Genomic DNA, 13457 nt, shown 5'->3' with positions numbered 1-13457 from the left:
ACTGACAACGGCCCTTCTGTCGAGAGCTCGACGTGCCCGTCTGCCTCCGGTTGATGGTCAGGGACTGACGATGAGAGCTTGGCGGACGGTTTTCCCATGGTGACGTTTGCCAGTATGAGCGAAGGCCTGTTTCCAATATGCCGAGTGAGTCCGGGCAGGCGGCGGTGTTGGAGAGGGCCGTCGGGTCCACTCCGGGTGCTTTGCAAACACTCTTGTGCTTGTCTGTTGTGATGGGTTATGTATAACAAGGGCAGGACTGAATGACTAAAGGAGATGGTTAGTGACAATGTTTATGTGTTTGTAGTAGCTGTTGTATCTTGTATCAAAATCTGTGGCAATTTATTTAGACATGACACTTCATCTTTGACATTTGTAATGTAGCTTCAATTTTAGACTGCTTTTGAGACTTCATCTTTACAGCTGAAGTGTGTTATTGTGTTTGATGGTAAAGTTAGTCATTTTTATCTCAAAATCGTGCCAGTTATTGTGCCATGACCACTCTAAGTTTATGAGTGTCTTCACTTGAATTAAAGTTGCTGTGGGTATTTTTTTGGAAGATCTATTGACAGAAATTCAATATTTACTTAACTATGTCTTCAGGGGTGTATAAAGACCTTACATAATGAAGCGTTATGTTTTTAATAACTTATAATGAGCTATTTCTATCAGCATACACTGCAGGTCCCCTTACATGGAATTCACCATCTTCAAATGTCATAAAATAAGTGACGTCATCTTAGTCCTGTGCCAGCCACCATAGTGCTTCGAAAGTCGCAATTCGCAACCTCACCGCTAGCTGCCGCTAAATTTCATATACTTGACCTTTAAATATTGTAACATATAAATGCACAACCCAAAATATAAACTCAGTCCAACTTTAACAGTGATGCAGGTTTTGGTTGTGGCTACCTGGGAGGGGAAATGTGTCTTCTTTATACAATAAGTGCATGTGTGTAACAGTTAGTGAGATTTCTTTCAGATTTTCACAACAAAAAAAAGCTCTACTAATGAGATGTGCGTCTCTTTTCTGCCTGCATTTATAAGCCTACAAGACCATTTGCATAAATGCTTAATTATGAAATTGGCGGCGATGACATCCATTTGTATGTGTCTGAATGTGTGTGTGCATCACCTAGCACTGAGGTGATAATATAATAATGGTTATGCTGCTAGCAAGATCAACGCTTAAATACACTTCCAGCTTAGAATTTAAAATCGGATTAATGATGGACTGTAAGTGGTTGTGTTTTAGATTATTAAATTTTGAGTCATTCTCTGTATGTGAGAGGTGTGATTGTGTATGCGTGTGTCAATGTGAGGTCTTGTTTTTATATCCGGGTGGGGACCTAAAGCTGAATGCACACCAACACAGTGGGGATCAAAATTGAGTTTGTAGAGAACAATATATTTTAGCAAAATGTTTTCTATGGTCTTTAAGTTTAGCGGTTGTGTTAGGGGATAAAATAAACAGTTTGTACAGTATAAAAATCATTACGCCTATAGACTGTCCCCATGGAGATAATAAACCAGATGTGTGTGTAAGTGTGCGTGCGTGCGTGAAACATGGATGAATTGGTCGATTGGGGGTTAGGACTTATTGTATACACTCACCTAAAGGATTATTAGGAACACCTTACGGTGTATGCAATTATGGTGGTGGTGTAATGGTGTGGGGGATGTTTTTCTTAGGCCCCTTAGTGCCAATTGGGCATCGTTTAAATGCCACGGCCTACCTGAGCATTGTTTCTGACCATGTCCATCCCTTTATGACCACCATGTACCCATCCTCTGATGGCTACTTCCAGCAGGATAATGCACCATGTCACAAAGCTCGATTCATTTCAAATTGGTTTCTTCAACATGACAATGAGTTCACTGTACTAAAATGGCCCCCACAGTCACCAGATCTCGACCCAATAGAGCATCTTTGGGATGTGGTGGAACGGGAGCTTCGTGCGTCCCACAAATCTCCATCAACTGCAAGATGCTATCCTATCAATATGGGCCAACATTTCTAAAGAATGCTTTCAGCACCTTGTTGAATCAATGCCACGTAGAATTAAGGCAGTTGTGAAGGCGAAAGGGCCTCAAACACAGTGTTAGTATTGTGTTCCTAATAATCCTTTAGGTGAGTGTACATCCTCAATTGCCCTTGCACATGGAAAGGCTATGCTTTCAGTGTGGATTACATTACAAGAGCGTGAGAAACAAATAGTCCATCGAGAGGCCAAACCACTCGGTGTGTTTAACATATGTTCTCACTAGTGCACATGGGAAATCGACACTTACCAGCAAAGCGCTTCTTCAGTTGAATACCTGCCAGCTCGTGAATTATACCCTTTGTTTGTCTCATTCATGCAAAACACCGCACGTGCACTCACATTGTTGCTTAATGATTTCAATCACAGGGAACAACACCAAAAAATGCGCCTTTCGCACACCTTTCACTTCCGATAAACACACACACTCGAAATGCACAAACCTTTTAAACTGCGGTTTCCTAGCAACTACAATGCTGAAGAATATGATTCATGTGACCTTATACGTTTTTGAGTGTGTGCAGTTGCATGTTGCGGTCATCAGGTTTAAGCGTTAGAGTTGTTTGTGTACTGTATCGCGAAAAAACTAGTTTCCTGTTGAGCAGAATGTCCTGTACCAAGTAGTGACTAAATTCATTCACGTCACAGAACATTCCACGTCTGCTCTCGCTCTTCAAGCTTTTTTCTGAAAGGAAAAAGATTGTCAAGTGTATTCTGCGGAAATCGGAGATCACACACACACTAAGGGTTGGCATACCAAAGACCAGACAAATTTTATTTTATAAAGCTAACTATAACTGCTTTATCTAGGACCAAGTTCTAAGTTTAAATACTTGGAAAAATAATTATGTATTAATCATTTTCACTTCAGTGTGACACAGTAAGATTTAGGCTCATTTGAGTCCAATACATCTGATCAATAATCAAGTGAATTATTGTGTATATGAAATAATCATTTCTCTCTCTCTCTCTCTCTCTCTCTCTCTCTCAGTTTTAAGTATAGGAGAAGGGGGCTTCTGGGAGGGAACGGTGAAAGGGAGAACCGGCTGGTTTCCTGCAGATTGTGTGGAGGAGGTCCAGATTAGACAGTTTGATCCTCGACTTGGTAAGCCGTGACACATACACCAATCTCATCAGTATGACATCTATCTGTCTGTCTGTCTGTTGTGTCTTAAACAACTATATGCTGTGTTTAACAATGTTTGGTATATGATCAGACAGCCTGGTGTGTCCACTAACCATCCCATTTAAATGCAATGTGGCAGTGTGAGAAAGTGACATGAAAAATTCCCACAGTCCTTTTTTAAAGACAAGCATGGCATGTGTCCAATAATTCAAACACACACACGTACAGAAAGAGAAGAACAAGGTTAAAGGGGAGCTCAGAGTGATGTATAGTCTCTTTCCCTTGAGAGCTTTCTAGAAATGAAAGATCTAATGATGCCAGGAAAGCACTTGTAAGCGCTATAGATGTGACTTCCTGAAGGAGCAAAAGGGTGTTTCCCATCAGCAGAAATACGTTTTATGGCCAGTAGAATGAACCCAACTGGTGATGAGTATTGTATTTGAAAATAACACAGATGTTACCACATTTTTGGGTTGTTTGTCAAAACATTTTTTCTTTGTGAATGCCATGTTTGTTTTTTATTATTTTCTGCACATGTGTGTAATTTTTAAAATTAATTATTAATCACCTCTCATTTTCCGTAGTTGCATCTAAAACATTTACAAAAAGTATATCTTATTAAGAAATATAACCTATTAAGATTTCTCAGAACTGCACCTTTGTCTAGTTTTTCTTGTTCGATGAAGTTAATGGTTACTTTCAATGTAAACAATCAAATTCTGTCAAACACACCCCGAACGGTTTGCTCCGAGTAGGCCTAATTCATTAAATTCAAGCCAAATGATTTTCTGTGTAAACTGTATATTCATAAATCTATTCTTATTTAAATGGTCACATTGAATTGATTGGGGCAAATTTATATCAGAGAGGGTCGTATGGAAAGTTAACACAGAACTGTGTATGACTTGTTACTTAAACTTACATTTTACTCAAATATAAAACCACAGTTCATTTTTTCTTGGTCTGTTAGACTAAAAAAACAATGTTATAGAGACACAGAGAAAAGCTAGAAAAACCGAGTACCCTTACTTTGCTAGATTCATACATGCAGATTTGCTGTCAGCTCTAATATAGGATATACCTGCCCCATCCTGCATTTTTAACAAAGCTCATCGCTCTGAAAAGCGAGGTGTGCTATGATTGGCCAGTTAACCAGTGCGTAGTGATTTGTCGAATACTGCAAGCTTGTGATGGAAATGTTAGCATAGTATGCTCTGGGTTCAGCACCAGCTGTGTTGGACAGTTCCCAGATTTCAGCACTTGGTTCAGTGGATAGCTCCCACTCACCAGGAAAAGACCCAGAAACTGTTAGACTAGTGTAGAACTAAAAGGCTTCTTCACTGTATGACAGATTCCGTGTGTGTGTGTATGCTGCCTCTGCACACTCTAATCTCTGTTATCTCTGCTCTAAATCTGTTTCCACCAGGTGGTCTGAAATAGGATTGCATAACATTCTGTATATGAGAGATTGTGAGAATATGTGTGTGATGCTACAGTATGCGTCATTGTCCGGGCCCACACTAGTCAACAGCTATCGGTCAATTAAACAATGTGTGGAGCCAGACCTGTCATCTGTCCATCTCTATCAAGAGCCACGCGAGTGAAAACGAGAGTGTGTGTGTCAGTGTGCGTCTTTGTGTGTTAGCGTTTATCCAGCAATAACAGATGAAAGCTCTTTGAGAGTGGAGGCAATATGTTTCGCCCCAGTGAAGCGAGGAAGACAGGCCTGTGTACAATTAACTTAGCCAAACAAATCCCTTTATGTGCTCTGAGTGTGTGTGATTGTGTATGCACACAAATCCATGTTTATGCATGTGTGTGTGTTTATGCACATGCTCAAAGATGTCTGCCGCTATAAGTTTGGAGTGTGTGCGCGCATGTGTGTATTAACATCGATTACTAAATCGACTTCATTCACGCATGTCAAATTGTGAAGCCTAACTAATGTTCCTTCAGATTGCTTTCAGAGCAGGCTGCTGTGTCGTGACTTCTAGTAACATCACTCTCATTCTTTCTTTCTCTCTCTCTCTCTCCCTCTCTTGCTCCCTCTTTCTCTGTGTTATCTCTCTGTCTGTGTCTCTCTTTCTGTCTTTCTCTTAAGTGTTGTCCTCTTAGCTTAAGTGTTCCTTTTCCTGTAGCATAGAATGGAATAGAGTAGATGTTGTCCTAAGTAAAGATTTAATATTCGATTTCACATTTTCACTGGTAAAGGTGCTTAAAAGGTTCTTCACGAGGATGCCATAGAAGAACCATTTTTGGTTCAACGAAGAACCATCCAGCCAAAGTTTCGTTTTTTTAACCATCTCTTTCTTACTTTTTTATAATCTGAAGAATGTTAAAGGTTCTTTGTGGAAGCAAAAGGTTCTTCAATGCCACGGAAAGAGTGAATTTAAATAGTAATATCTTTAACTGATCCTGTGTTCATCTTGTGTCGAAATGGCTAACACACAATACAATAGATATTTATTTGTAAGTTTAAACTTGACCTAACCTTTACTTAACTGTGCAGATCTAAGAAGATATTTTTGTTTGAAAGGACTTCAAGCTTGTCTTTGTTCGCTCTGTGCAGCTCTCTTACTGTCCCTGTAGCTTTTACCGTACGGAATACCTGAACACTGTTTAGTATGCAGTTCAGCTAGGGTAGATTGCATTTATACACACGCACAAACACGGCGGAATTTCCATCAGCGGTGTGCTGCAGTGTGAAGCGGGAATCTATGGACATGTCTGGAATCAGTAAATACCTACAGACCCTCGCAGACCTGCAAACTCTCTCTCTCTCTATCCCTCCCTCCCTCTCTCTCTCTCTCTCTCCGCCCCAGCCCCAGTCGATGAGTCATTCTTCTGTGAATCACCCAAATAGTTTGGTTGCTATTTTTAGTCTCATTTATCGGTTTGGGTGCGGAAACTCCCTCTGTATTTTGCTCTCTCTTGTTTGATGTTGTTTTAGCAGACCCTCAAGATCATTTATATCTCACTTCCTGCCTCTCTCCCCCGTATTAATCCCCACACAGCACCTCAAAGGAAAGAAATATAACTAATTTAATATCTTTAATGGTAATGTGTGTACTTTCTACCCAACTAGTGGCAGAACTGTAAAACAAGTTTTTAACACTCCATCCTTCCTTTCGACATTGAACGGACAAGCCAGTGGTTGAGTCAAATTATTACAGTGCGTCTGTTTGTGACTCTCAGAGAAATAAAATGTTTTGTTTGGTACCATTAGTCATGGAGAAATGACACAATGTACCTTTATATGCAAATAAAGAAACCCAGACGGATCACTAAACATGCAAAAACCACTTCTAATTTGAGAAAATATTTGTAGAAATCTACTTAATGTTTTTAAGGTTGTTTGACGTGTGTTTTGTCTCATAAGTGGATAATATATTTTAAGCCTTTCATTAGTTTATATCTAATTTTATCCTCTTAAGAGAGTCTCTCTTTTATACACAACCATTTAGTTTAAATTACAGATTATAATTGGATTTTGTGTGTTAATGATTGAAGATTCAATCTTATAAAAAAATCATTTAAAGTTAAAAATATACCTAGAAACTTTTTCAGTGGTATGATAATATACAGCAGGAATCAGTTTATTTCTAAAATCTCAAAAAACTATGTTTTTTTATTGTGCAGTATAATTAATATCAATCAAACTGCCGTGGTTTTTTTTTATTTTAGACCATAATAAAATACAGCTAGTTCTCACAATAAAACACACAAATAACATGATTACACAATAAACAACAAGATTTTTGAAAAATGAGTTATCTCATTTTGGAAACAAACTCTTCATGTATCAAATTACCACAGTTACAATATCAGAGGTTATTTCTGTACCACTGTACATTTTTCTCAAACAATCTTTATTGACGTTTTGGTGAGTGATGTTTTGACCCTCACTGAGTATATGCTTCACCTATATCATGATATATGAAGTGTAATTGGGTGTATGGAGTATCAGATTAGCAAACATTCATCTGGATTTTGTGTGTGAACGCTTGGTGTTAGCGTGACAGATAGGCAAAGAAAAGCAATATTTAGCTGAAGAGGGAGGAATTTGTGGAAATTGCTCTGTACGACATCTTTTCTTTATTGTGACAAACGGGACATGTGTTGCAACAATGATTATGGTTTCTATGGATACCGTTGTCCTCTTCAAAATTATATTGGTGTGACCCGACAGTATCACGAAAGTCTGACCAAACGGAATGAGGAAGAAAGTAAGGGAACATCTTAATCGTATACGTATATGGCACCCAGACAGTATGTGTCTGTATGTTAAGGGTTGTATGTTGATGGTGTGTGTGCTGTGTCAGTGGGATTTATTAGCATGTCAGTAGTTTATCTCAGCACATGTGGAAAGCACTGAACCCAGAGATTATAGATACACATACATAGATCACACGCATACATTTGTTTAGCTGTTTAAATGAGGAATGTATTGTACATTGCTGTTGTTTTTTATATATAGATGACAGTGAATCTTAACCTATCACAGCAACATTTGAAGCCCCCTACCCATGATTTAGAAGATATTCTAGAGCCTGGCATAACTAGAAAGATGTAAATTTGTTATAAAAATATCCAAACAGATTAAAGAAATATCTTGATTTTAGTTGTATTTACCGATTTTAATTCTTGTTTTGTATTATTTACAATAATTAAGTCATCTTGTTTCTTCCATGAAAGTCTTTTGAAGCCCCCTGACACAGAGAGACACAGATATTTACTTAAGTGTTCCTGTTCAGCACGCATAAACATTTAAAAATTAATTCTGTTCACGTTCCATTCAGTGTCAAATGTACCACTTTTCCTCAGTGAATATGTGTCACTCCCAGTCGGGCTGTCAAAAGGATCGTCAGTCACATGGTGAGACATGTTGGACTCTGTGACTAGAGGCTAGATAATAGACGGTGATGCGAAGGGTGTTAGAAAGAAAGAACGTATGATATTTATGTAGCCAGTGAGATATAAGCAGGAAAGTAATCCATTGAATTAGCTTTCGTGTTATTAATTTCTTTCTTGCAGGTGTAAGATCTCATTATACCGTGGCTTTTTTGGCCACCTCTGAGAGATAGTTACCATGGTAAATTCAGGATAGTGTGACTACGTGTGCATATGTCTGTGCGTTTAACCTTGCTTTATCCTTATTAAAGGAAGGTTTTGATAACAAAGCCATCTACATTTTTACATTTTCGAAAGAGAGTGTTTTAGATAGTTTATATGTTATGTCTATATGTGGCTCAGATTCCGTCATCGATTTCCCTATTTAACATTTCTTTCCCAGTTTTAAAAAGTAATTGCATGTCTTTCATTAACAAGAGAGATTATTCATTTCCTGTTCATAGTGCTAGTGATGCCTTGGTATGCACCACAAATGAATGCATGAATTAAATCATAACCTTAGTTGAACTGAATGACGTTATTTCACGACTGCGAATGTGTTGAAGGGCAGACCGAAGGGTTCTGGCACGTCTGTCGAACAGGAGAAGGTGAGAGTGTGGAATCTAATGAAGAGCTATAATCTGCCATAATGTGTTTTTGGGAGGTTGAATCTCATTCTGAGGGCTCGTGAAGCTAAGCAAAGTTACCATGACGATACATTTGATGAGATAGCACTCCTGGTTTTGGCAATGTTACAGGCTCTCAAAGCACTTTATTACACACACACTTCCTAAAATATATACACACATACAGATGTTTATAGGAGATATGAAATTGCATTTGCAACACGTTTAACTTCCCATCATCGTCGGGGTTTGAAATATGAAATTTAAGGTTTCTTTGTGTACTTTTCTTTGTTTGTTGAGGTCAAATGGTGATTATTTCCTCCACCTTTTCTTTCTTTGGAACTACTGAAGAGTCGTTTACATTAAAACTTTTTGTAGCTTTAAAGTATTAAGCAAATAGGTCCATTTGGGGTTTCAGGTCCTAAATTCCCACTGTAGACCATTTTACAAGACATAACCAATACTGGTCCAGAAACCATTCCTATCTCAGTTTTTTTTTATTCAAATGAACTCTTTTAAGAATATATTTACATAAACATTGCTTTCTTGTAGCTCAGTGGTAAGAGCATGGCACTAACAACGCAAAGGTCGTGGGTTTGATACCAGGGGATTGCAGATACTTACAAACCAATGTATAGCATGACTCATTGTAAGCCGCTTTGGATAAAAGCATCTGCCAAATGCGTAAATGTAAATGTAACTCTTTAAGATTTAACATTTCGATTCTGTTCCAAGTGTTCAGCTGATTGTATTTTGTTCTAACGTTTGCGTTGTGTTGAAATAGGAAGTGCTTCTGGACTGGTATTGTGTATGGTTATGTTTTGGAATATGGTCTAATATTATCTTCTGTTTTAAAAAGCATGTTTACATTAAAAAAGAAAGAAACAGGCTTGATGTGGTGTCTGCAATGAAAGGATTTGGGCATGAAACTTAAATCATGCTGAAAATCACGAGGGAAGCTGCAATAGCCAGTGGGGCGTTAAAGATGTGAGACTAATTGTCTGTTTATATACCCGTATGATTATGATTAGGCATTACACAATATAAATGTTCTGCCGCTACAGTCTCATGAGAACTCCATCAAGAGAGTCAAGAGACTCCTGCAGTATGGTGCAAAAGCTTGAAGCGCCGTCTCCAGAGTGTAAACAGCTGTTATATACATTAATTAATATTAAAAACACTCTAAAAAAACAGTTTTGTCTTTGTATTTTACAGTTTGGTTATTGTGTAATTTATAACTGTATTATTTTCCACATTTTTCTATTAACTGTGGTAGATAGTAGTGAAGCCTCTAATCCTTGAATAATGTCGAATTGGGGTCACATGGAGTTAAATGTATTTGGTAAACACTTTGTTAATGTGAAGACAGTGTTGTGTGGTGTTCAATGAGCTGATCACAAGAGCTCATGGACCAGCTATCACCATGGTCCCCTTGAGCAAAACACTAAACCCCAAGCCTGTTCCTGTAATGAACATACTGTAAGGTAATGAAAAAACAAGTTATTTTGAAAAGCTACTTACTACTCATCTCCCCTGTTGTTTGTTTGTTTTGAAAGAGGAGATTACATCCTTCCGCGCGTCATCTCTCTCAGGTCTCATCATTCATAATCCTCATTTTCTGAATGTCGCTCTGAAAGAAAGACAAATGCGCCGACCCTAAACGAAAATATGAGCCGCTCTTTCATCTCGCCACAAAAAGTGGGTCGTCTTCACGCAGGGCAGCCAGGGGGCGTGAGAGGACAGAAATATGTCTGGAAATCAAGTGTCGAGAATGGAGAGTGTCTGAGAACAAAATAATACAGAATGCAAGTTAGTTTTTGTTCGAAGAGTCTGATCGAATGTGGGATAAGAGAACTTCGACCCCATTGATTTGAATGATTAACTCCACGTTCTGTGTACTGTGTGTGTTAGTAGAGCTGTGTGGCGTTTCATCCGTCTATTGTAATTCAATATTCTGAATGAATTGTTTGGTTTTGGTAATGTGGTCTGCGTGGACTGTTCTGTTGTTCAGTTCTATTATTTTCTGCTTTTCCACGGCTTTCTAAACCTTGTGCGCCTTTGTGATGCCTGTTAAATGGAGAATAGAGGAGCCCACTTCCAGAAAGGAAACTCTGAAAGCAGACATTGTGACTAAATTGTGTGAGCAGGACAGAATACCCGCACACACGTCGGACCCATTGCAGTGAGCGGTAATGTGAGTTGAATGAGAACTCAATGTGTCTGTCATTCACTAAAATGAGGAAAACTGAGTCGCTGTCATCTGGCATACGACAAGCCCAGGTCCAACCAGCTCTCCAGCCCTGCAGAAAAGCAAAATAAGGTCAGAGATACGACTAAAAGCACACGACTACATGACTTGTTCGACAAATTCACACATGCAAAAACAGCACGGTTGTGTCAAATGCAAGCGCTTGTCATATCCGCGACACAAGAATTGTCAAAAATATGAGTTATGTGAAAAGACTAGTTCAACTTTGTTCGTCTATATTTTATTTGGATAAAAGAGGGAAGCCATTTTTATTTTTCTCTTGACGGCACATAGCTTATGTCAAACAGATAAGTGATGCTCATGAACCCTCACAGTGTTTCAAAGGCTGAAGATACGAAAAAAATCTGTTTTTGCATATTTGACTTCTTTAAGTCTGTTTTCATTTTGAAATCTGTTTTCGAGTCTGGGTCGTCGTCGTTGCCATCTGTGGCACATGGACTCTTCCCATAATCCCTTGCCGGCACTGAAGCTGTGCCATGCTCATGATTTATAAAGAAGGATTTAGTACGTTAAACTGTTTAGCCGGAGGGTGCGTGTGATTGGTTGAGTGGTTTTGACAAGCTTCAATCATTGATCACATCAACAGGAAGGCAAGAGAAAGCTTTGAGGAATTAAAGGCCTTTGTAGGCTGTCAATCAGCTGGCATTGGCATTTCACTGGCTGAGGTTTTAGCATCTGAATTGTGCGATTTGCCATTAACGTCATTGTCTGTTGATTGGTTGTTTCTGAGGGGGTGGCATGATTCTATTGGATGAATTTGCGATATGAATGAAAGAGTTTTTTTTCTCTGTTTTTGAGTTTCTCTGAAACGGTTAATTTGCATAATAACTCACTATTGTGTCCAAACCTGTATTATGTATGTTCAGCTGAATGTCAGGAACACCAAAACATCTCATTTATTTCGCACCAGTTGGGTTAGGGGCGGGGCTTCAGTATAGGATTTGTTTCTAGTAATCGTACCATTATTACGATTCACAACATACGTGTGAATTCATATGAATAAGCCACCTCATAAAATTGTTAAGAATTCACCTGAGATCAGGTTGGAATGTCTGAGATGTTCCCCTTTATAAAAGTGAATATTGTCATCGAAAAAGTTAAAATCTCTTTAATTACATCATTAAAAGATCTGTTTTACTGTAATCCACCTCTACTGAAGATAAACAAAGATTGTGTAGATAAAATTTGAGTCTCAAATGGCTGAAATTTGTTTTGTTTGCTACAAAGTCATGACAATCTTGCCTAACACCACGGTCACCGTATATTTTCATTGTATGTTAAAGTGCAGCTCGCACAAATAATGTCTTTTTTAAGTTTTCTTAAATGATCCCAGAATTTTTAAGGTATTAACTTAAAGGGATAGTACAGCCAAAAACTCCAATTTGCGGTTTATTTACTCACCCTCAGGCCATCCGACATGTTGGTCACATTTTTTCTTGAGTAGAACCATGAAGAAGATTGTTTGGTAAATCCGCAGCCCTCTCTGCTTCATATAATGGGAGTAAATGGGGTCCACCTGTCTAAGAGTTCCTAAAGCACAGTATTCCAAAAAGCGGCTCTTGGCGACATGTTGACGTTTCGTGAAGTGACTCGCTTGATATTTTCATAAATTTGAACGTCATTTTTAATAATATTAGCCATACTGTACAGCCTCAACGCTCCCTTTCTGCAGGTAGTGCTAAACGTACCAGACGCTGGTATGACATCCGCCACCAAATACTACAAGAAGAAGATTGCGATTGTGTGCAGAGGCTGCACATTATGGCTAATATTATTCAAAATGACATTCAGTTTTATGAAAATATCAAACGATGTGCCTTTTAAAACATCAACAATGTCGCCTGGAGCCTCTTTTTGGTATCAAGTGCTTTAGGAACTCTTAAGACAGGTGGACCCCATAGACTCCCATTATATGAAGCAGAGAGGGCTGCGGATTTACCAAAAAATCTTCTTTATGGTTCTACTCAAGAAAAAATGTCACCTACATCTCGGATGGCCTGAGGCTGAGTAAATAAACGGCAAATTGGAGTTTTGGGCTGAACTATCCCTTTAAAGCTGCGACTATTTAAAAAATGTTGTTGACCACCAACATCTATTATAGTTGAATATTCATGGTCTTAAGCTGTCTAGAATTGAGCTAAATCATTGCAAGGTGTTCATGGGGGACAAGTTAATATTTTTTTAATGCTGAAAATGTTTATGGTCTGTCTCCATTTAAATAGCTAAGTAAACATGTGTGTGCAGGATTATGTTTATTTGGCTGTTATAATGGAATAAACGCTCTTGTTGTTCATCTTGCCATCTGGAGAGGCATTGATTCAGCTGCTCTGTAGGAACTTTATATCCTGATTCAGCCTTAATGTCTTTCACGTGATATGAACATCTGTATCAACATCTCAGATACACATTCCTGAACAGATCACGTATCGATTCCATTACAGTGTTCGTATAGTTTGCTATTTGACAAATGCTCATGGTGCAAAGCCTTCAGAAATCTCTCTCTCTCC

General features: G+C 38.5%; 1 protein-coding gene across 9 annotated transcripts in view; it reads left to right on the top strand.

The window, feature by feature from the left end:
• Nucleotides 1-13457, top strand: part of shank3a (SH3 and multiple ankyrin repeat domains 3a) — a 190491-nt gene that overhangs the window by 147399 nt on the left and 29635 nt on the right. For all 9 annotated transcript variants that reach the window (XR_008908896.1, XM_056766774.1, XM_056766773.1 and 6 more), the window contains one exon: nucleotides 3031-3144. Coding sequence is in view for 8 of the 9 variants with exons in the window: in XM_056766774.1 (XP_056622752.1) it covers nucleotides 3031-3144 (114 nt within the window). In the remaining variant the exon portion in view is untranslated. The remainder of the gene's footprint in view (nucleotides 1-3030; nucleotides 3145-13457) is intronic.

This window comes from Triplophysa dalaica, chromosome 14 (genome assembly GCF_015846415.1).
Source record: "Triplophysa dalaica isolate WHDGS20190420 chromosome 14, ASM1584641v1, whole genome shotgun sequence".
NCBI lineage: Eukaryota > Metazoa > Chordata > Actinopteri > Cypriniformes > Nemacheilidae > Triplophysa > Triplophysa dalaica.
This window is presented reverse-complemented; position numbering and strand designations above follow the sequence as displayed.